This window comes from Mesoplodon mirus (genome assembly GCF_964341445.2).
Source record: "Mesoplodon mirus genome assembly, chromosome: 4".
Classification (NCBI taxonomy): Eukaryota; Metazoa; Chordata; class Mammalia; order Artiodactyla; family Ziphiidae; genus Mesoplodon; species Mesoplodon mirus.
In genome coordinates this window covers 34,242,551-34,267,408 of record NC_138979.1, presented here as the reverse complement: position 1 = coordinate 34,267,408, position 24,858 = coordinate 34,242,551, and the positions used below count along the sequence as shown (strand labels likewise).

Sequence of the window (24,858 nt, the reverse complement as noted above, 5' to 3'; positions counted from 1 at the left end):
TAAAAGTCCCCCCTAACTACGGACAATACAATCTAAAAATCGTTAAAGAAAAACCTCAGCCAGCTAGTAAATGGTTGCTTGACAAGGAATTCAACTGCTTTCCTTTACCCCAGTTTTTGAGAATGCTTGATTTTTCCCTGTTTCCTAGGACAGTTTATGTGTTTAGATGTAATCAGCTAGGAAAAAGAATTTCTTTTTTTGAGGAAGCATAACTGCAGAGCAGGACAGGAAAGCTCTATAATTCGTATCCCAGTTGCCACCCATCTGATGAGGATCACTTCTTCCTTCCACAGGATTCTGTTGGGGTGGTGACAATCTGTCTTCACTCATTGCAGAGAGCAAGCGTAGCAAAGGACCTCTCCAGCCCTGTGGTCAACTTCTCACAACTCTCAAACTGAGTAACAGAGTATCATGATTTTCCTCATGGAAATCTCAGAGTGTCTGCTCAGTTTCAAACTTATTTGCAGCTGGTGATTTCAGGAGGAACTCAACAATAACAATTTGCTCTCATGTCTCAACGAATTCCGTTGTCATTTAGAAAATTGGAAACAATTCTTGAATGTCTTCCCTCAATAACATTTTCTGGACCCAAAGTGCATTTCTAAACTTCAAACAAAAGCTTTTAGAGTCTCTCAAACAATATAACAGGCAAGTAAATATATCCCAGAAATGGAAAAGTCTCTCTTGTAAAATCCAGAGCTAAACACTTGATAACTTTGAAAAGGGAGCTTGGCGTTGCTGATGAGACTCAGTACCCTCTCGGGGATATTCATGTCTCAGAATTCTATTCACTTAGCAGCAGGGGAAAATGTCTTTAATTGATGAGGAAGGGAATGAATGTTATTGTTCCTGTAAGCTAAGCCATCTGATGATTTCTGTTAAAACCTCCTGGGATTTCTAACAAAATTGTATTCTTTTTTTTTTCCTACTGAAAGGGATTTGTGTGTTATACAAATAGAGCTTCCCTTGCTACTTCTCTCCTTTTCAACCTTTATTACCTTCTTCCTCCTCCCACTACCCAGAACCTGTAAGCAGTTCATCTAGGAGATAATAGTTTAGCCCATTTTGACACTGGATCCTTTCTGATTTTTTAAAGTGTTTAAATTGTTCGCATTTAAGGGATTTTTAGTCATTTATCTATATATACATGCTGGCTTAAGTTAAAACCACCCAGCACATCTAGAAACTCTAATCAAATTGTCAGAGGAAGTCAGGTGCACGCTCAGTAATTTATCCCTTGCATTCAGAAAGCGACATCCCCTGCCTGCACTTCCTCTTTCTGCCTGGCCCTTGGGAGCCCAGAGGAGCAGGGGGCCCCAGAGGGGAATTGGGGAAATGAATCTGAGTCCCTCGTGCTGGGAACAAGGAGTAGCAATGACCCCCTCACCTTGCACTCATCACCACAATGAATGCCAGGTGGACTTCAAAAAGAATTTTTAAAAATCAGACCAAGGAAGCCATAAAAAAAAAAAAAAGAACACAGACAAATTTGAGCACATTAAAACTCATTTTACCGATGTTAATAAAAACACATCATATCATAATTTGTTTTAATAAATCCCTGTAATATACTTCAAAAATTGCTATTATCTTTTCCTACCCCTTGAAAAACACAAGCATATATATATGTATACACGTGTATATATACATATACACGTGTATAATATATATAAGCAAAGAAGAGGCAAAAATGCTCAAAATACTTGATTGCATAAAATATTTCAACTTTTGAATAAATATTTCAAAATAAGGAAAAGCGGTCTTTAGAAAAAGTAGGATGAAAGGAATCTTTGAAATGCTCAGATATAGTTCATGTACATAAAGATCTCTAAAAGAATGCTACAAAAAAAAAAAAAAAACTAACCTCAGGAGGCTAGAAATAATTCTGTTACTATGCTATTTTGTTCATTTGATAAACACAAATTTTATCTAGTATTAAGACAGACTATCAGGTCAAATAGCCTCAGGCAAATTGGCAGACAGGTGACCTTACTTCACAGGCCCCATTCCATCTCTGAGCAAAGGCCAGCTCTGGTGCCCCGGCCTCTGCTTTGTTCTCATGCCCAGAGCCCTAAGTCTAAATACCTGTCTGGTAGTCTCTGAACCTCAATGCCCCAGGCTAGGGCTCTGGCTTCCTTTGTCAGTCTAGTGCATGGCAGACAGTAAGAATGATTTGCTAATGAATTAATAGAGGAATGAATGAGTGCATGAATGAAGGCCCCCTCCTAAGCCCCACACCTGGAGTTGCTAATAGATTTCCTTTCTGTCCTGTTGTCTGGTGGCTGCCCCATTCACTGACTCACCCCTTTGTGGCATCTCTAGTGTACTGACTACGAGGCGTCTTCAATAGCAAAGGCTGTTTCTATTTCAGTCCTGCACCAGCCCATTCAGTTAACGTACAATCAACCTTGCTGCAAGCAAATTGTTTCTTGTGTTAATTAAAAAATGGAGGTTTATATGGTGAAGCTATGGGAAAGTCCTGGACTTGGGGATGAATTCAAAGGTTAAAGTAAAAGAAACACATCTAATATGGAGTCAGATTTATTCTTCCCTATTACATGAACACGGACAGGATTCTTACCCTCCCTAAGCTTTTTTCTTGATAGTTACTTTTAAATGGTGTAGGGGGAAAACTGTATAGATAGAAACAAAGCAAATGTGGCAAAACGTTAGCAATTGGTGGATCTATGTTAGGAGTATACAATATTTGTGGTATTGTTCTATCATTTGTGTAGGTTTGACTCTTTACAAAATAGAAAAAAAGAAGCTGAGAATAGATAAATAAAAACAAATAAAGTGTTATGACGGTGCTTCTCCTGGGGCTCTGCTGTGTGGATGTTACTGAATGCAAGTTTGTGTGCCTGATGCACAGTGAGACCAAACAATACTGAAATGTCAGAGTCTGGAGCAGATAAAGGTTTATTGCAGGGCCATGCAAGGAGACAGATGGCTTGTGCCCCCCCAAAACCCAGAACTCCCCAAAGGGTTTCAGCAAAGCATTTTTATAGGCAAGGTGAGGGAGGGGCGGGGTTGGTTATTGCAAACTTCTTTGTGTAGGAATCCTTTGTTCCTGCAGCTGTCCACCTAGGTCAGGTCACGATGTTCCTGTAAATCTCCAACAAGACAACTGTTATTCCCTGTTCTGCAACTTTTTATCTCTATATGAATGGAGAAGTGTTACACCCTTAAAGGTCAGAGCCTTGAGAATGGGCTCTCCTGTATATTTCAGGCTATAGGCAACATTCTTAACTCAAAGCAATAGAATACAAAGGTTAAAGTCAAAGAAACAGATCTAATATTGAGTTAGATTTATTCTTCCCGGTTACATGAACATGCACAAGGTTCTTACCCTTTCTAAGCTTCTTTCTTGTTTGTTAAAAACAAAAAACAAAAACCTATGCCTTGCATTCTCCCTAAGTATTTTGTGAACACCAGTCATGGTAATAGATGCAAAGTGCTTTGCAAACCACAGAGCCCTTTCTGGGCACAAGGGTCACCAATGTGATTATTTGGGCAGCACCAAGTGCTCTTAGATCACCTGGCCAAGCCTCTTGCCTTTGTCTGTCTTGACTCCAGCCAATCTCTGCTGCCACAGCCACCTTAACATACATATGCATGATTGGCTTCCTGGCTTCTCCCCAGCTCCGAGCATCGGCTACAGACGTGCAGTCCAGCTCCTGAGAACTGGAGGGCAGAGCGCCTCGCAGATCCAGTTCAGAAACCTCTGTTGGAGCAGGCTCCTGCCTGCCGGCTTCCCAGCACCCTGCCCACCAGTACTAATCACGGGCAGCCAGTCTGCTCCCATGAAACCATCAAAGGCATCCCAGCGTTATAGGAGCATCCGGAGAAATGCCAGCCAGCACTACTTCTACCAGGAGTCCCTGCTGCTCAGGTGAGCCAGTCCCATCCATCCACTGGGGCAGGTTTGTGAGGAGGGAAAGCCTGGGTCACCCCTGCTTGCATCTGACCAGAGGACCAAGTCCCTATCCTGCTCGGTTCTCCTTCAGAATGAACTCCGAAACTCCTTTTTCCAGGTCACTAGACAAAAAGGGTGGCAACCTCAGCGATGTACACAGACACTGATGGCTCTACCTGCTTCTGATCAGAATCCAAAAGCCTGTACCCCAACCTGGCTTTATTGCTGGCCAAACCCACAGATGCGCTTTATCTGTTTTCTCTCTGTTTACTCAGCATTGTCAAGAGAGAGCAGACAATACGTCTGTCGTAATAAAGGAGGTTTCTGTTGGAAAAGGCTACAGGCTGGTTAGAAGTGGGGGAGTATTCTTCAAATTTGTTAAATATTTATAAAGGTATATTAAAATCTCCATTAATTTGGAGAAACTGTAGACAATTCTCCTTTGAGTAAGTAAAAACAAGCTGAATTAGAGAAAAGCAAAGGAATTATTTTCCCTTACTTTTAAGTGCATCATTGATGAAATAGCCACAGCAAAATACCCTTAACTCTTCCTGAAAAGTTGCATTAGGATTAGTATATTCATTTTCACTGGGAATAAGTGTTGCTATGTGTTGAAAAGTTGTTCTCCTAGAGAGTAACTATTTCCCTGAAACATTTGTGCATGTAAATTTGCTTAGGTAATTTCTTGTTCATAGAAACTGCTGCCTGTTTGCCTCTGTTATCTCTGATTCCAAGTGAATCAAAGCAGGAGTACAGAGAGCGGGGGATCTCTGGATGAGAGAGTTTGGGTTTTTATTTATTTTACATCCAGAGTTAAGGGACAGGAGGCGTCCTTTCTTTGGAATTAGCTGATTATTTCAATGAGCCTGAAAAAGAAATGGTTTTGCCACCAAAGATGCTGCTATTCGGCAATCCTACATGAGCACTCTCCTGGTTCCTTTTACGCTGTCTTCTGATAGTATCTTTTATCCTTTGAAGCCTTTCTCTTTCACTGACTCATCAAAGTAACAGAGCCCAGTGAATGTGTTCCAGTGGCTGCTAACAACTGCCGAATTCTCTCTCTGACTCCCTGGATCCCTCCCCTCTCCTTCTACACACACTAACTTCATACAGATGACCCCAAGGCAGCAAGATGCTAAACTTACCCAGGGCAAGATCTGGGATGGAAGCAATTCTAATCAGATTTCCCCCTTAATGCCCCGATCATTTCAGCAACTTGGATGACAGCTTTACTGCTGATGAAACAGGGGACAGCCATGATCCAGAACAAATCTTCCAGAATATACAGTTCCAGAAAGATCTCATGGCAAACATTCGCTGCCGACCCTGGACCATGGGACAGAAGCTGAGGGCACTGAGGTAAGGGTTATGGGTTATTGCAAGTACGCTCCCCCCTAAACCACCCACCCTGCCCTGCCCTGGGAAACGAGCATAAAAATCCACATTGGAGTGGTGGGTCGGATGCTCTTGATCTGACTTAGAGAGAAGTCACAGACACGTGAGGGATCCACCTGGTCCAGACAGGGCCTCAGTGTGTGTGTCTGTGTATGTGTGTCTGAGTTGGGTGTGTGTCTTGGTAGAGAGTTTTTGGGTTTCTACCTCCTTTTCAAATACTAGATTTTAGCACTATGCTTCGAGATGAACAAAATAACTAAACTCACTAGGTATGCAATCTAGAATGAAAATAAATATTAGTTTTACCTGCTTGGCTATTACCTCCCTCTTGGCGGGGGGGATCTCTGTGGGAAACTAGATTACTGGGACACTTAGAGTCATATTGGAGAGTCTGTTTAGATAATAATGAAGAGCTGAAGGTTGGAAGACATTGCCTTGCTATGTGATATTAGGTTCTTTTCATCATTTCTCTAAAGACCAATTCGTTTCTCTGTAAAGTTGAAGTGAAGGTGAAGGAGACCACCTACCTCCTGCGGCACTGTTAGGCTGTTAAGCCATCAGGGTGCTGCTAAAGACAAAAATTCCTGGTTGCCCTCGGACTTAATCAGAAACTACGGCAGAGGGCTCCAGCATTTTTAGCATGCATTCAGGTTGATTCTTTTGCAAACTAGAGATTGAAATCCTTTGATAGCAGTTCAATGATTAAATGAGGTAAACCATATGATATTAAGCCTTGTATCTGGGCTATAGTAGTCACTCCCTATGAGTGGGTAGTAATTGATGATGTGGATCCCTGGGATCACAGCAAGGGAAGTGAGTAGAATGGTTCTTAATGACCAGTGCCACTGACCTACTCTGACCCATGAAGTGGACCTTCCTAGAGAAACAGACATTACACGTAATCGTCAGGCACCTACTGTGTGGACAGGATTTAGAACCACTGTCGTATCTTACCGTTTAGTGCCCCTTTCCAGATACCATTGCCCTGTCTCTCCAGTCCACCATTAGGTTTGCATTTCTTTCCCATCAAATCATGCCTTCATTAGATTTCCACTCCAGGCATTGTTCCTCCAGTCTGGCCAAAAATCCAGCCTGCCCCGCAGGTGGCTGCGGCAGATAGCTAAGGTCATCCATAGTTTCCACTCCCAGAAGTTTCCAGTTAATTCTCCATGTCTGATATCAGTTCTCGTCACTTCCATTTCTTTGAGTAAGGATGACATTTTTCAAATGAGAAGACTGATACTCAGAGATAATAAGTGGCTTCCTCCAGGACGCAAAGCTTCTGAGCGCTGGAATTGAGCTTTAAAGCTGGGCTTCCTGACCTCAACTCCAATATTCTATTCTATTGAAACAGAGGAACTCTACCAATTTATTCTAAAAAAAAAAAAGCCATGTAACTATGTAGCACAAGGAACTATATTCAATATCCTGTGATAAACCATACTGGAAAAGAATATAAAAAAGAATGTACATATATGTACAACTGAATCACTTTGCTGTATAGCAGAAATTAACACAACATTGTAAATCAACTCTACTGCAATAAAAAAGTCATGTATTCTATCAGAATTTTAAAAATCATACAGAAGTGCTGATGATTAATGACTATCTGAACTGTAAGAGAGTGAGTCTTTTTAACCTGCAGGCAGAGCAAAACAACTGATAACTTTTCTGTCAAAATCAAAAGAACAAACCAGGCCTTCCTCCACAAGCGTAAGCCAGGGACCTCAGCTAGGGCTCCAAGACACCAACACCAGCGAGGCACAGGCCAGTGGTCCAGCTCTCAGAGAACAGCTCACCCTCTGAGACCTGCATTTGTCATCCCTACGTCGCACTTTTCCTCCCCATCACCTTGAGAAGCTATTGGAGCAGTGCCTCACTAATTGGGCCTGCGAGACTCATCAGGTCTGTGGAAGGCGCAGAGAGCACTGGACCCTGACTGCTTGGAGCTCAAGGGAGCATTGCTGACACAGATAAAGCAGCGAGCTCTGTCTACGGGGGGACAGAGCATATATTTATTTCCCTGGTAGGGAGGCAAGTGGTCAGTGCCATGGAGTCAGCATTGGTCTATGATGGGGCCTGGGTTAGGTACTGTCCCCACTGCTGTTATGACCAGGGTTCCTGGCCTCCTTAATCAATAGAAATTAATCAGAGGTCAGACAAGGAATTCAGGCAAGGCTTCATTGGAGACCCGACTGCAGCAGGGGGGAGTGAGAACAAACAACAAGTTTCCTGGCTCACTCACTTGCGGAGGGGGAGGCGAGCATGCTCCTTATATGGGTGAGGGTAGGGGTGTGTGCAGGGATTGGGCCGGAGGGTTGGCTTAGGTGGTCTGCCCATCCCCTTGGTGGTGTCGTGTGCAGGGCGCATGCGCAGTACCCTGCTTTTGCTCCTGACCATTCAGAAGTGGCGGTTGGGCTTTTTGGTTTTTTTGTATCTTGCTGTCCATAATTTGCCCCAACTGCACTTGCACGCAGTTGTTTTTAGTCCCTTATAGTTTCTTTGTATTTTGTTGCTCAAGGAGATGTTTGTCCAGGTGCAAGCACTGCAGCACAGGGTCCCAGGTCCCAGGTCCCAGCCTGTCTCACTGCCGCCTCAGCCCCCTACTCAGCTTCCCATCCCAACACTTACACACCCACCCACTCCTATTGTTGTTTCAGGTCTCTATCATCCCTATTAGCTAGTGGGCTTCTCCAGGGCAACAACTCTATTTTATGCACCTCTGTATTCCACTATACTTGACCCAAACAAGTGTGCAGAAAATGTTTGCAGGGAAAAAATTATAATGAATGAAATTAAATGAATTATTATTTCACTTATATAGGCCCCTATCTTTTAGATGCTATATAAGGTAGAACATCAACCCTCACCCTCGCCTGCATTTCTGGTTCTGACCAGAATGAAGCCAGCACATTGGCAGGGCTATGAAGGTGGAGTATTTGCAGTGAGGGCAGGGAGGTTCAAAGCTCAGCACTCTGGTTAGACATGTTCTGAAGCGATCACACTGTTTGTGGAAAAGGAAGTCAGCTAGTTCCTTGTGTCCATCAACGAAAGACTAGGAACCTGTGGGTGTTACTTGGTATATACATGCATGAACTCCCTACCCAGTACACTGGTCCAACTAACAAACTGAATGATTCAGCAGTTCTTCAACACTGTGCATAATTAAGTGGTCAACCATGGATTAATGAAGATCTCATCAGTGTAGTCACAGATGAGGTCACCTTGAAGGTGACATTCTTCCCTAAGAGTTTTTGACTTCAGTCCATTCCATGGAATTAACATTTTTTTTTCTAATCCTGTGGTTCTTTAAGTGTGAATTTAACCATCTATCCTAATGAATTCAGTCTATTTTCAAGGATTAGCCATTTAGGTGACCCATCAGGTCAACTCACCAAAGTGGTCAGCTAGTGTGCCCGTAGTTAGTCTGGGCTAAATCAGGTTGTTCATGGCTACATAGACACAACTTTCTTGCTCACATTAACCAGACACCACCCTTTCTCAAAGCAGATTCTCTGAGCTAGGTCTGACTTTCACTTCCAAAGAATTAATTTCAGGAGGAAGGCTGCTGAGATTAAGTGGAGGAGTTGAGATGCTGGTACCTGATCCCAGGATTTCAAAGCCCATAATACCCAGCCAACAGCCAGAATCAGGGCAAGGCGTTAAGAAATTCAGTTGCAACTGATTTCAGTATTCACTCGTCATTTCCTATGAACTCATGCATTTAAATGTTATAGAAAATATTTTAAGGGTGTTTTCTGGTTACCACTGTTTGACTATCTATTCCTGCTGCACTTCCACGTGTTTTGCCAAGATTATCAAGGTGATAAAATTGTGCTCACCACCAAGTGTTTCTTCTCTCAGGCGAGCGAAGGACATTGTGCTGAAGTTTGAGGGGAGGCTGACCAGGACCCGAGGCTACCAAGCGGCAGGTGCAGAGGTAAAGAGCCCACACGTGGACATGCCCACCCTTCCTGTGGTCTCCGGGCCCGGGAAGTTGTACTTGTCCTTGCAGTTGCTGTACTGCATAGGTTGTGAACACCCATCATTCATAGCTGTAGAACAGTATGGTGAGCTTGAAGGTCTGCATGTCCCCAAACTTGGATTTTAGTTCCCAATGCTGTCACTTACCAAATGGTGTGACCCTGGGTAAGTCCAACTCATCAGAAAAAGGTTATATCTGCCCTTGGGAGAATCATCTAGCCTCTTTCCTGAGTTAAGCCCACCCATGTGTGTAGGTTTCATTCACTGTACAGTACATCCCCGACATACGAACCTTCAATTTGAGAACTTTCAAAGATGCGAATGGGCATTCACATGTCCAACCACATAAGTTAGTTTATGTATCTGGCATATACCGTCATGTGCGTGCATCCTCTACAAGTGGTTGTGCTTTTGTGTACTTTATTACACAATGCTGTATAGAGTAAAGTAGTACAGTATCTTTATTTCTTGCCTGTTCACTCGATGTCAGCCCCTGGATGCCAGCTGTTGTACTGTACTACTGTACTTTTCAAGGTACTGTACTATAAGATTAAACATTTTCTTTATTTTTTGTGTTTGTTTTTTATGTATTATTTGTGTGAAAAGTATTGTCAACCTATTACGATACAGTACTATATAGCCGATTGTTTTAGTTGGGTACCTAGGCTAACTTTGTTGGACTTACGAACAAATTGGACTTACAAACGTGCTCTCGGGATGGAACTCGTTCGTATGTAGGGGACTTACTGTATTTTTCATAATGAGAAAGTTACAGGCATATTCCAATGTTCATTTTATAATACAATGCTAAGATTTTTGTTTGTTATTTTTCCCATTCAGTTACTTGCCGTTAAACTTTAGTATACATTGAAATTATCTGTTTATAGACATTCCAATAGTTTTCATAAATGTTTCCAAGACAAAGAAAAAATCATTTCTCCTACTATAATCCCCTATTTCCCAAGATAGAATCTTTTTTAAAATCTCACATTTCAGCCATTGTATATATTATTTTCACATCGGAGTAAGTAGAGTATACAAATATTTTTGTCTTGCTTTTTTTTTTAACACCATAACAAGGATTTTTCTCCATGTTGCTATGTAGTTTTTATACCTATTGTTACTATTTCTGTAATATTCCATCAGAAAAATGTCTATTAATTTAATTAGTTACGTGCCTGCTGATGATCCTTAAATAGCTTCTAATTTTTCGTCAGTATTAACAGCCCTGCAAAGACTGTCTTTGCACAGATGACTTTTCCTATCTTTTAAAATTCTTTTTCTAGGATAAATGTCAAAACTACGTCCTCTGTAGAAAAGAGTATGATCCATGTTTTTTTGGCTCTTGATAAATACTAATCAATTATTTTCCAAAAGCTTTGCCATCCACAATGAACGAATTTGCTGTCTTCATAGTATTTCCACTAATGCTGAATATTGTAGTTTTTTCAAGTTTATTATTTTAACAGACAAAAACTGACAGACACACTCTTTTTAGATTCTCTGAAACAAAAAATATTCTTAGTAAAGTTTAAATTAAAGCTGGTCATAAATTTTGCATAACTGAATAGTTCTAAAATATCAAAGAATCCCCAAGATTCTGCCTTGGCTTGCTTTCTTCTTACTTTTCACAGAATCTGCCTGAAGACGCTAATCCACTCCTATGATCAAAATTATCCATAACTCTTTATTCCTGTCACACTATGATGGAGCTTATGGAATAAATATATAAAACAAAATTATCTTTTGATAAGCATATGTGCTACCAAGCTCTCTCATTTTCTCTAAATAAACTGTATGAAATGCTATGGAAAAATATCGGAAATAATGTAAGGTCTCTCACTTGGGTTCAGACAACCTGTAACATATATAACAATGAAAAAGTCCTGGGACATTTAGTAACAGTGAGCTCAAAGTGGATTAAAGGTGTAAGTTAATAATGGACTGAATTCTTAAGAGTCAGAGTTTTTAAAATGAGAAAAGTGATCCAAATGTTCAGTCTTACCTACAGATTGTCCCAAAGTTTTCAGCCTGCACTTAACAGACACAGCTGCCCCAGTCGTTTCCATTTTACCAATGGTCCTGCAGAAAGCAGTTCAACGCAGTTCGGCTTAATCCATGTGCCAAGCTTTGTGCTGGGCACTCAGGGTAAAGAGATGGCTGAGATACAGTGTCTTCTGCCCTCTGGAGACACAGCAAAATGTCAAAGAAAACCATCCTCCCACCATGTCTTCCTGACCCTTTGGTTTTCCCCCTTCTCACTCTGAACATCATTCCTCTACCTTTTTATATTTAGAATTTGTTTTTTTTTGCGGTACGCGGGCCTCTCACTGTTGTGGCCTCTCCCGTTGCGGAGCACAGGCTCCGGACGCGCAGGCTCAGCGGCCATGGCTCACGGGCCCAGCCGCTCCGCGGCATGTGGGATCCTCCCGGACCGGGGCACAGACCCGTGTCCCCTGCATCGGCAGGCAGACTCTCAACCACTGCGCCACCAGGGAAGCCCTACACTGGAAATTTTAATATGGACCCCTGAGGATCAGCAGCCCCTCCAAAGTAGAGAAAACAGAAGCTATCTAGCTATTGCCTGCAGCCCAGTGAGTTTTGTCTCTATTTACAGTCTTTGGTTTCTCTTAGAAAGATGATAACTTCGTTTTTCAAATAGTAAATTTTGTATAATATAACTACTGTACGCTTTCTCCCATATTCCCACGACTGAGATCCTGATCACCACTCGCCAGGGCTGCCACTCTATCCTCTCTTAGGAATCACTGTTTCAGAACACAAGTCATCCTCTGGAGCCCCTCCCACTGTTTCCCACCTGCATCCTCTGTGCACATGGGTTTCTCCTTGATTCCAGCAGGAAAACACCTTGTTACAGACAATCTGCCTTTAGCACCAGTTGATTTCTATGTTTCATAAGAAAGCAAGGTCTGAGCATGTGAGACCACCAGGACCCAAGGAGTCACATAGGCAGAAATGCTACCCTGGGCACATGGAACACCAGACACCAAGGGTCAGGACATCTAGGTCCTTCTGCCATTGTCTCCCTGCTCTGGGTAATGACTTGGAACCTGATGAGGTTTTCATGCTTGATTCTTAAAATGTCTTCTAGTTCTAATAGTCTATGTCCTTGGTATCTCACATGATACCATCAAGGGACGTCATCCTTCCTGAGAGCCGTCATGGCATGATTTGGCAAGAACGCTTCCTCTCTGCAGAGGCTAAAGGTACCTGCCCACGATGGTGTATAGACTGACTGGCCTCATAACAGATCTACGTGTTTCCACTCATGTCCCGCCATCTTCCATTCTCTTCCACATAGGAGCCAGGGAAACCTTTGATACAGTAAACTACTCATGCCATCTTTTAATTAAAATAATGAATGATAGGGACTTCCCTGGTGGTGCAGTGGTTAAGAATCCACCTGCCAATGCAGGGGACACGGGTTCAATCCCTGGTCTGGAAAGATCCCACATGCCACGGAGCAGCTAAGCCCGTGTGCCACAACTACTGAGTCTGTGCGCTATAGAGCCCGTAAGACACAACTACTGAAGCCCGCGCGCCTAGAGCCCGTGCTCCGCAACAAGAGAAGCCACCGCAATGAGAAGCCCGCGCACAGCAACAAAGAGTAGCTCCTGCTTGCGGCAACTAGAGAAAGTCCGCCTGCAGCAACAAAGACCCAACGCAGCCAAAAATAAATATATAAAATAAATAAACTTATTTTTAAAAATAATAATAATAATGAATGGTAGATAGATAGATAGACAGATAAGATAGATAGACAGAGTTTCATTACACTTAGAATCAAATCCAAACTCCTTCCTCTAACCCACCTGATCTGGCCATGACCTAACTACTGGACCTCATCTCACTCGTCTCTCCTTTATTCTCTTCTGTAAAATGCCCAGCTCATGCTAATCCACAGGCTCCTACTGGCCATTCTCCCCTCCTAGACAGCTCCTCTACCAATTTATTATTTTTTGAAATATTGACTCATTTTCATTCAAGTCTCAGCTCAAGTATGACCTCCCCAGATAGACCTTCCTTGACCCTTTGTTTCAAAGAGCCATCCCCCCAGTCCTAATGGCCTGTGTTCCATGTGGCATTGAACTCTTTGTGGGTGCCTCCCCTCGACATGAATGCAAACTCCACATCAGCTGACATCTCACACGTCTTGTTCACGATTTGCATCCACGGTATTGGAAACATAGTGTAGGTGCTCAGTACACATTCTGTATGAACACACTTTTCATAAACGGTTGCACATGTTGTTAGAACACATCTGCTTCAGGTGCTCTTAGAAGCCCTTACCAAAACTCAGTAACACAGGCCATAACCATTAGGACCTGTTTTCTTCCAAGTTTGGTTTTTGGTTTTGCCTTATTTTGTGTTCACTTTGCTCTTATTTTTTTTCTTTTTTTTAATTAGTTTCTATTGGAGTATAGTTGCTTTACAATGTTGTGTTAGTTTCTACTGTAAGCAAAGTGAATCAGTTATACACATATCCCCTCTTTTTTAGATTTCCTTCCCATTTAGGTCACCACAGAGCACTGAATAGAGTTCCCTGTGTTATACAGTAGGTTCTCATTAGTTATCTATTTTATACATAGTATCAATAGTGTATATGTGTCAATCCCAATCTCCCAATTCGTCCCACCCTCCCCTTCCCTCTTGGTATCCATACACGTTTTTTCTCTATGTCTGTGTCTCTATTTCTGCTTTGCAAAAAAGATCATCTATAACACTTTTCTAGATTCCACATATATGCGTTAATATACGGTATTTGTTTTTCTCTTTCTGACTTACTTCACTCTGCATGACACTCTCTAGGTCCATCCACGTCTCTGCAAATGACCCAATTTTGTTCCTTTTTATGGCTGAGCACTTTGCTCTTAAAATCGTGATTCATTCCAAAGTTTCAAGGCTTTTGCCATAGAGATTCAGTGCAAATCATCAGATAAGTGTGGTGTTTTTCCCCATGCCTTACCGAATCTTGGTCATCAATAAATCGTGTTTTTCAATGATATTTGCCTCTAGGAAGCTCCTTGCTAGTGTAGATTCTCCTCATCAGAATGAGTGTTGGGGTGGGCGTCATTCAGTCCAGTGCCCTTTAAACTGAGTTTGGGGTCCCTGGCTTCTCAAATGAGCACCAGAGGCTGGGGAAGGAGGCTTTGCATCTCTTACCTACAGAAGTTACTCCGCTTTAGTGGGTTCTGTGTATTGAAGTTTCCACTGAAATTCAATTGAAATTTAAATTCAAAGAGCACCCTGAAACCCACTGATTGAATCCTACTTCTTCTTGTACAGATGAGGAGATTGAATCTCAAAGAAAGAAAATAACTTTGCCAGGGCACACAGTAAGATAGAGGTCGAGCTAGAACTCAGGTCTCTGGCCTTCCACCCAGTGCTTCTTCCTCTTAACGACTTTACAATGGACCAGAAACTCAAATGCTTTCAACACCAAACCCTCGCCAAAGGATACTGGGCATTCTGCCTCTGTATGCTGTAGAGGTTGAAAAATCAGAAAGCCATGGTCTTCCTCTCAATGCTGGAGGAGAAAAAGCCAGATGAACAATATAAAGGCAATATAAGCTAGGATGTGATAAGCATTATCAGAGACCAGATGATAGCTGGGGAAGTTTACAGATGGAAGAATGTATTTCTGGCTACAGAGAATCTGTGTGAGGTCTCCATGGGAGTAGCTGTATTTGAGTTGGGTCTTAAATCATAAGCAGAAAGTGAACAATTCCAACTTCTGATAACATTCAAATAGATTTTCATTTACAAGCAGCCGTTTTGGCCTTAGCAGACATATTCAGGATAACATAATCATGCATGTCTGCATCAGGACCACGTGTTGTCTTATAGTTCAGAAGGTTGTAATTACATTTGTAACCCTTCTTTCTGCAATGATATCATTTGCTTCCAACACAAACCCACATTGTCTGTGTGTTAAAATGAACCACTTGCTAATGTTGTGGGAGAGAAAGCCCAGTGTCAAGGCACATTTTCACATTTTGCTTTATTCTCCTTTGAGAAAAAAAAGAAAAGATTTTTGAACTTTTGGCGATTGTGTCTTAAACATCCAAGACAAATTTCCAGACCTTATTTTGGCAACTTTGGCTAGGAGAGAGGCTGGGAGATGAGCTCCAGCTGCAGGATGGGAGGCACACAATGGGGCTTATTTTCAGGATATGTTCTAGGCTCTTGGTCCTTAAAATAGGGACGGGAACTGTAATCACTGGCGAGTTTGTGAGCCATGTGGATTCCTGAGCCCCACTCCTGAAGGGGACCAAGGGGGTGTATTTGGACATCATTCCTCAAGTAGTTTTACCTGTTTTTAGTCCTCACAGCAGGAATGGTGTGAATAAGGCAGGCTGAAACCCTAGAGAATATGCACCTCAGTACAGACACCACAGCTCAGAGCCCTAAACAGGAGACTTCACCTGGGCAGGAGCCCAGAGAAGACAAGCGCTGCTTTGGTCCTAGGGCTCCCTAAAGGCCTGTGAAATCATAATGAAAGGTATCAACTGGTGTGTCTGCGGGCCTCGCCTCCATTGAGGACCCTGGTTCCACAAAGGCATTGCCATCTTCACGAATGTCAAGTCCTCTAATCCTGCTCCCTCCTGTCTAGCTGTGGCGGAAGTTTGCTCGTCTGGCCTGTAACTTTGTGGTCATCTTCATCCCCTGGGAAATGAGGATAAAGAAAATCGAGAGTAAGTGTTGGCACTTGGAGGAATGGGGCGGGGATGCGGTGCCAGTAGCCAGACAGCAGTGAGGCCCGAGACAGGTCTGGTACGTCCCAGACCTTACACTGAGCAGCCAGGGGCCCTTGCACACGTAGCACCGACCTAGGCTGGACATGGGTCCGTGGAGATGGAAGACACAGTGCCTGTCCCCACCACCTCCCGGCATAAAAACGGTCCCACGTTCCACTGTGGCTCTTCAGTTCTCTGTCAGCTCATGCCTTAGACACAATACAAACTCAAAAGGATAGAGGGGAAACCTGTGTAGGTGAATAAAAGGATAACATGGGCAATTGCAAAACAAAAATGCAGAAATCTGCATTTGGAGAGAAGTGATTGTAATCATTTAGAAAACTATCCTAAAAAATAAATCAGTCACAGTCCCATTTAAAAACACACACACAGTACAAACACACAAATGCAACACACAAGACCAGGAATAAATATAACCAGAAGTCTGAAATAATGAAACTAAAATTGGACCACGGGATTTTTTAAAAGTCTTGTGAAGAGACATAGAATGATTTAATATTTGGAAGGTGTTGATTTTCTCAATATCAGTTTATGATTGAATGCAATTCCAATAAAATTCTCCATGCAATGTTTTTTGTATTCAAAACAATGAACTCATATGAAAAAAAAAACCTAATTGAAAACTTTTTTAAAAGGAAAAACTCAAATGAACTTGTAAAACCAAAATGTTAAAATATATTATAAAAGCTACAAGAATTGAAACAGTGTAACATAGCACCATAAATGATGCTGGGACAATTCAACTGTTTTAAAGAATAACATTAGAGCTTTCATTTTAAAGTTCCATTAAATATTTAAATAGAAAATAGGAAGCCATTAGAGAATTAAAAGAAATATAAGTAATGTGATCTCCGAATGGAAGCCTGTCAAATTATAAAAGTAAAGAAGGAATCATCAAGGAAAGTACTGTTGTATTTAACTATACATAAAAGAAATTTTACATATATAAAAAATAAACAGATCTAAAAGATGAAAAATTGAGGTGGGGGGGAAATTTTCAACATTGAAGTGGAATTAAATACCAGCTGGTGGAAATGTCAATTGGGATGATATTTCTAGGGGAAAGTTATAATTTGGACCAAATGTCATCAAAATGTTTATACTCTTTGATAGAACTCTTCCACTCCTTCACAACCAGAGAAAACAACAGCCACGACAAAATCAATGCACTAGGCTGTGTGGACACACTTGGTGCCCAGCCCAGATCCCTTTACTTGGCTGGTCCACCTTTTCTCAGCTGCTCTGAGTGTTGGCTTCTATGACTCATAGTTGTCTTCTCTAGAGGATGAACCTTGGCCAACATTGTTCCAGATGTTGGGCACTCATCACCTGCTCCCCCAGACCCACTGGGTAGCCTAGAGGCAATGACAAAGGGGTATTCAAGTCCAGCTTTTTGTTCAAAGTGGAACCAACTCTATGATGCAACTTGCTCTCCAGAGCTCCCCATGGGATGAGGCTAAGCTGGGCTCCAGCTGAGATGACATCTTTGCTTAGCTCTTTCCCCTGACCTCCCTTGACTCCCTCACCCCTTTTATCCTGAGAGCACTTCCTCATTGTATCATGTTAACTGAACCCTTTTCTCAGGCTCTGCTTCCAGGAAATCTGACCTTAGACAGAAATTGATTCTTGCAGGATTATTTACCTTAGTGAAAAGTTAGAAACTTCCTAAGTGTCAAGTAGTGGGGGATAAGTTAAATCAATTATGTAAAATTGGTTTGCTGGAACAATAAAATTCATTTTATAGGGAGATATTTTGTATGAGAAAACGCTCATAATATACTGATAGCTCAAGATGCATATTATAGAGATATGCCAATTTTATACAAAAAAATACACATATAGAATGAAAATGGAGGGTTCCCCTAAAAATTTACTAGAAAGTAATTCTGGTAGTGATTTTAATTTAGTAACCTTGCAATAGGTAATTTTTTGGATTTCTTTGTGATGTTTTGTGTTTTCCTACCTATTATGAAACATAAGCTAGATTTGAAATAAAATTTCAAGACGTTGTTCTTCCAAAGTATGATACAAGTCCACTCGCTCCAGAAAATCATCACAAGTGTCACCCATATCCCAATCCAACTTCTTCTATGCCCCTTGTTTTTTCAATAGGAATTTGTTTTCAACTACACTTTTTATTTTAGAATAAGTTTAGATGTATGGAAAAGTGACAAAGAGAATTCTCATAACCCCTTCACCCATCTAACACTATGTTAGATGTTAATGTTAACATGTAACATACTGTTATTTCTTTTGAAATTAAGACAGAAGAATCCTTAGAATATCCTTGGAATTTTCAGAACTATGCAAAATAGCAAAGAAATATATTAAATTCTCAAAAGATGCTGATACTTCTGAACATAGGTGAAATGTAAATTTGATAAAAGCATTTTCAATCAATATGACATAAGGGAAAGTAATCCATTAGGGATTAGGGATCTGTGTATATGACTGGTAGACATTAATGAACATCTTAATCCTTCTAAATGATCATTGTGGGACAACACCCTGATAGGTACAATTATGGCATTCTTAGTCTATGTCCTGCTGCTATAAGAAAAATTACAGTGTTGCTTTACAGAGAAGTTCTTACACTGGGAGGATTTTCTATAAACCGTTCTCATTATCTTGTCTTTCTTTAGGTCATTTTGGATCTGGTGTTGCCTCTTATTTCATATTCTTGAGATGGTTATTTGGAATTAATATTGTGCTCACGATTATGACAGGTGCTTTTATTGTCATTCCAGAGGTAAGAACTATTTCAGGTGAGTTTAAAAGTGCCATTTGTTAAAAAGTAGAGACGTTTAGAGCCATAGCATTAGACAACCGCACTCATTACCCTCATGGGAAGGATAATCTGTGTGTTAAAATAGGGCCTGGAGGGCTTCCCTGGTGGTGCAGTGGTTGAGAGTCCGCCTGCCGATACAAGGGACACAGGTTCCTGCCCCAGTCCGCGAAGATCCCACATGCCGTGGAGTGGCTGGGCCCGTGAGCCATGGCCGCTGAGCCTGCGCGTCCGGAGCCTGTGCTCCACAGCGGGAGAGGCCACAACAGTGAGAGGCCCGCGTACCGCAAAAAAAAAAAAAAAAAAAAAAAATAGGGCCTGGCAAACTTTTTCTGCAAAAGGCCAGAGAGTAAATATTTTAGGCTTTGTGGGCCGTATAGTTTGTCACAACTTCTCAAATCTACTGTGTAGTACAAAAGCAGCCATAGACATTAGGTAACTAATAAGTGTGGCTGTATTCTAATAAAATTTTATTTATAGATACAGAAATTTGAATTTCCTATCATTCTTATGTGTCACAAAATACTACTCTTCTTTGGATTTTTTTTCCCAACCATCTGAAAATGCACAAACCAACCTTAGCTCTCGGGCCACACAAAAAGTGGCGACAGGCTAGATTTGGCTTATGGGGCAGTTTGCAGACATTGTGTTAAAATAAAAACCACTTCTCAACTAAAATTTATCCTTGTAAAGTAAATGGGGCCATGTCCCATGCCATTATAGAAACCCAGTGGCTTCAGTCATCCACCCATAGAAGCCATGTCTAGCCTAGAGAGAGTACCCCCAGACAGGCCCCGATCAGGCAAAAAGAAAATCTGGCCACTCATGATTAATTTCTCATCAATGAGTATCAAGCAGAATCCACCCCCTAGGGATCTCATATGTGCAGCATCTTCAGAGGTGCATGGAGATCAATGGCCCCTTTTCTTCTGGTCCGTTCCCACCCAGAGGACCGTGTGACATCCTTTCCTCTCTCACCAGCTTATTGCAGGCCAGCCCTTTGGAAGCACAGCCAGCAAGACCATCCCCAAGGAGCACATTGCATCTGCCCAAGATCTGGACACCGTCTGGTCCTTGGGGGTGAGGTTCAGGCTTGGCCACACTTTTGCCTCGAGGGGGGTGGTGAATGTTCTGGGACCTGGGAGTCAGAAATGACACCGAGTGCTCTCTTTGCAGGGTTACCTCCAATACTCAGTCCTCTTCTATGGCTACTATGGCAGTGAGAGAAGGATCGGGAGGGCTGGCTACCGACTGCCCTTGGCCTATTTCCTGGTGGGGATGGCAGTGTTTGCTTACAGCTTCATCATTCTCTTAAAAAAGTATGTCTGTTCAGTTTCTCAAAATACATGCCAAAATGATACATATGATCTCATTTTATCTTGTCACTCACCCTGTAAAGTCAAGGCATAAATCTACACATTTTACAGATGAGGAGACCACAGATAAAAGAGATGTATGCTCATTTTAACCAACACTGATTGAACACTTAAAGCTTTGTGCCAGGTTCTGTGTTGGGTCTGGAGAGACAAGAATCAAATAGAGTTACCAGGTAACATCATTTTAGACAATGTGGGTGTTACCGACCAAGGTTCTTGGCCTTCCCCAGCCAATAGAAATTGACTAGAGGCCAGACAAGAAATTCAAGCAAGGCCTTACTAGGGCCCCTGCTGCAGCAGCAGGGAGCAAAAGCAAACAACAGGTTCCCTTGCTCGTTTGTTCCCTGAGCGGGGGCAAGCTTATTTCTTATATGAGGTGCGGGTAGGTGTGTGTCCAGGTGTCAGGCCAGAAGGGTGGCTTAGGTGTTTTGCCACCCCTTAGGTGGTGGTGTGTGCAGGGGGCATGCGCAGCCCCCTGCTTTTGCTCCGGACCCTCTGTTTTTGCTCCAGGCTCTTCAAAAGTGGCAGTTGGGTTTTTTTGGTCTCTTTGTATCCTTTGGGTCCAGCATTTGACCCAAGTGTGCATGCACGCAGTTATTTTTAGTCCAATACAGTTTCTTTGTATTTTGTTGCTCATGGGGAGGTGTGTCCATGTGCAAGGATTGCGGCACTGCAGCAAAGGGTCCCAGGTCCCAGCCTGTCTCATAGGAACTGCACTAAAAGAGAGGTGAACGAGATGGGTTAGGTGACCAGAGGTTGCAGAAAGCAAAGCATCCTCCTTTGACTATACGTTTGCCTGTGACCTAGTTACAAATTACGCACAGGCCAGTCTCGTCTGTGTTGTGATGCAGTTCAAACATGTAGTTGGTTATTGAAAGGAGGGTGCAGTGCAAAGAAAGCAGACTGGCTGGGGCCTCATCTGTAAAATGGGCAGGTTGGCTCAGAATATCACCAGGTTCCCTTACGGCTGTTACGTTCTGTGCTTCTGTGTAGGAGCTAGATAAACGCAGAGTGACAGAGAGGCTCTGAGCCCAAGGAGAAGCGGGCCCCCACCCTCTTGGCTCACCTGCTCCTTCCCTCTGATGCGTGTGTACCAGTACTTCTTCATCACACTGCCCCTTGTGGCATCTTTGCAAAGTGCAGGTAGAAGGGGTTGGGATTTAAAAAAGATAAAACAATCATCATCACCATCATCATCATCATCAAACAAAAACCTAGGGAGATGCACAGGGACTCGAGGACCTTCAGTTCACAAGAAGCTTTCCAGCTTAGCCTCTGGATGGCCTCAAGACACGGGCTGTTTGCTAGATGTTACAATTTAAGAGACAAATGGATGTCAGCTCGGGAGCAGGAAGTATGGATGGACAGAGTAGTAAAAGCTTCTAACAGGAGAGATGGTCTAGAAGACAGGGAACTTACACCCAAGGCGGGATCGTGACCCCTGCCTTCCCATACATCTGAGGGAAAGTCGTGTTAGGGAGGGATCCGAAGTGCTCCTGCTTGGTGAGGTGGGGTAGTTACTTCAATAGGCAGGGGCTCCAAGGAGATGGACTCAGCTCAGAGTAAAGAATTTGGTTTCACAATCACAGCTGCACAGAGATGCAGTGGATGCACACACCTTCAGGGACCTCCTGACCACCAGTGATGGGAGAGTTTGTGCACCGGACTCACGCAAGAATTTGCTGTTTTCACACTGTTCAAAGGGGTTGGCTGAGGACACAAGCTGCGAGAGGGGCTGAATCCAGATAGGGCTCCTTGCTCTGCGTGGACTCGCAGCAGCCCCCTAGTGGCTGAGCCTGCTCCTGACGCTGTTCTTACGTGACCCTTTCTGGTCCTGTTTTTTTAAAATTTTTATTGGGGCATAATTGATTTACAATGTTGTGTTAGTTTCAGGTGTACAGCAAAGTGAATCAGTTATACATATACATCTATCCACTCTTTTGTAGATTCTTTTCCCATATAGGTTATTATAGAGTACTGAGTAGAGTTCCCTGTGCTATACAGTAGGTCCTTATTAGTTATCTATTTTATACACAGTAGTGTGTCTATGTCAGTTCCAATCTCCCAATTTATCCCTCCCCCTCTTACCCCCCCATAACCATAAATCTATTTTCTACATCTGTAACTCTATTTTGGTTTCATAGATAAGTTCATTTGTAGCCTTTTTTTAGATTCCACATACAAGTGATATCACGATATTTGTCTTTCTCTGTATGACTTACTTCACTTAGTATGATAATCTCTGTTTGCATCCCTGTTGCTGCAAATGACATTATCTTGGTCTTTTTATGGCTGAGTAATATTCCATTGTATATATGTGCCACATCTTCTTTATCCATTCATCCATGGATATTTAGGCTGCTTCCATGTCCTGGCGATTGTAGTGCTGCAAGGAACATTGAGGTGCATGGAACTTTCCAAATTATGGTTTTCTCTGGTCCTTTTTTGCAGGATGGCTAAGAATTCCCGCATGAGCCTCGCCAGCGCGTCCAATGAAAACTACACGTTCTGCTGGCGGGTGTTCTGCGCCTGGGACTACCTCATTGGAAACCCAGAGGCGGCAGAGAGCAAAACCGCTGCCATCGTGAACAGCATCAGGGTGAGTAAGCGAGCCTGTTCAGGCTGCCAGGAATCAGGGCTCTGCAGATCACAGCCTTCACAGCGTGAGCCGCTGGCCCTCTGCTGGGAGAGTCAGCGTGGTCTCCTTCCCACGGTGCTCACAGACCAGGGCAGCCACAGCCTGCACCGAGACGCGACATAATGTGCCTCCAACACGCACCAAACAATCTGATGGTGTACTGGAGAAAAATATGGGAACTTCGCTTTTTTTTTACTTTCATCCTTCTAAAATTTCAGTGTGTGTATCTTTGTTCATTTGCATAATGGATTACTACCGTGTTGCGTGTACATAACTTGTAAATGAATAAATACATATACGTGAGGGATATAAGCTTTTAGTGTTACCTTAGAAGATAATGCAGTCAAAGGCATTCGGAGACCTGGATCTACTGAACAACACAGACAGTTAAATGGTGCCCCCTTTTGAGAAAAAAATTATTTAGATCCTTTCAGTGACCTAAATAATTTACTCCTCCCCCTCTTCCTCCCATTTCCCAATTTCCTTTTTTATCTATCTATTATCATATAAAGCACTGATATCAATAGAATCTTACTGGATGAAGTCTAGACATTGAAGTTATGATTAAAAATACTGGATAAGTCATTTCTTTCATAAACTATTTCTAAATATTTATGATTAACGATGATGCTAAGCTTTTGATACCGTATGTGTCTTTCTTTAAAGGAGGCTATACTGGAAGAACAGGAGAAGAAGAAGAGCAAAAACCTGTATGTATGAAGACTCCCCATCCTGAATTCATTGATAAGCTGTTTCAATTTAGTAGGAAAATCACCAGACTATATCTCATTTTCACACCTTTTCAGGCAGTTCTTCTCCATAAAATCTGTCCTTCTGGTAATGTGGAATGTGGGAAACCCATAATTTTTCAATAGCAGTATTTCGGGGTTGTTCCTCCTTCCATGGATCTGGCAGTAGGGTGAGAGGTCTGAGGCTGACCAGTTTCCTATTCTTTTACTTAGATAATAAAAGATATTTTTAGGACCAATTTCCAGTTTGTTAAACTAAGCAAAGACTAATTTTATTTAGCAACAAATCTCTGAAGTCCTAGGACACAAATAGTATCCAATGCTTGTTGACAAAACTTCTAAAGTGACTTCTCGGGTTTGGAGTTCTTCTCAAGGTTGGGAGGGCTTCCCTGGTGACGGTGAGGCCCTTCGGCCACAGAATGGACGACACAGAAAGGCAATGACCCTGTCCTCCTGGGCCAGACACTCCTGCTCATCCAATATCCTCACTGGTTCTTTTTTTTTAATTAATTTCTATTGAAGTATAGCTGCTTTACAATGTTGCATTAGTTTCTGCTGTACAGTAAAGTGAATCAGTTATATGTATACATATATCCCCTCCTTCTTAGATTTCCTTCCATTTAGATCACCACAGAGCATTGAGTAGAGTTCCATGTGCTATACAGCAGGTTCTCATTAGCTATCTATTATATATACAGTAGTGTATATAAGTCAATCCCAATCTCCCAATTCATCCTACCCTCCCTGCCCCCTTGGTAACCATAAGTTTGTTCTTTACATCTGTGACTCTCTTTCTGCTTTGCAAATAAGTTCATCTCTACCATTTTTGTAGATTGTACATATAAGCGATATTATACGGTATTTGTTTTTCTCTTTCTGACTTAACTTCACTCTGTATGACAGTCTCTAGGTCCATCCTCACTGGTTTTTTAAGCCCCATGATTAGTTCCTTCAGTGCAGAAAGCCTGTCCTGGGGAGTGCTGGAGACCTGGGGAGTGGAGGAAACACCCAGCCCCTGAGAGGAAGCAGGTTGTTGTGGTGGGAAGGACTCCCCATAGGGTGTCAGAAGATGGATTCTAGCCCTCTCTTTGTCATTAACTTCTATGTCCCCGAAACTCCCTTGACTTTTCCGGGCCTCCACTTCCTCACTTATGAAATGAAAGGATGGGACTCCATCCGTGCTTCTCAGAGGAAAGAGAGCACCCACCCACATCAGAATCACCCGCGGGCACTGCA

General features: G+C 42.4%; 1 protein-coding gene across 1 annotated transcript in view; it reads left to right on the top strand.

Annotated features, from left to right (window-relative positions):
• Window positions 1-3,800: 3,800 nt before the first annotated feature.
• TMC3 (transmembrane channel like 3) overlaps window positions 3,801-24,858 on the top strand; it is a gene marked incomplete at its 3' end in the record, with an annotated part of 45,591 nt that continues 24,533 nt past the window's right edge. Inside the window, exons 1-9 of the mRNA XM_082618840.1 lie at window positions 3,801-3,892; window positions 5,129-5,275; window positions 9,176-9,251; window positions 15,930-16,011; window positions 18,717-18,823; window positions 19,841-19,939; window positions 20,036-20,178; window positions 22,687-22,834; window positions 23,540-23,583. Of these exons, the coding sequence (XP_082474966.1) occupies window positions 3,804-3,892; window positions 5,129-5,275; window positions 9,176-9,251; window positions 15,930-16,011; window positions 18,717-18,823; window positions 19,841-19,939; window positions 20,036-20,178; window positions 22,687-22,834; window positions 23,540-23,583 (935 nt within the window). The 5' untranslated portion in view covers window positions 3,801-3,803. The remainder of the gene's footprint in view (window positions 3,893-5,128; window positions 5,276-9,175; window positions 9,252-15,929; window positions 16,012-18,716; window positions 18,824-19,840; window positions 19,940-20,035; window positions 20,179-22,686; window positions 22,835-23,539; window positions 23,584-24,858) is intronic.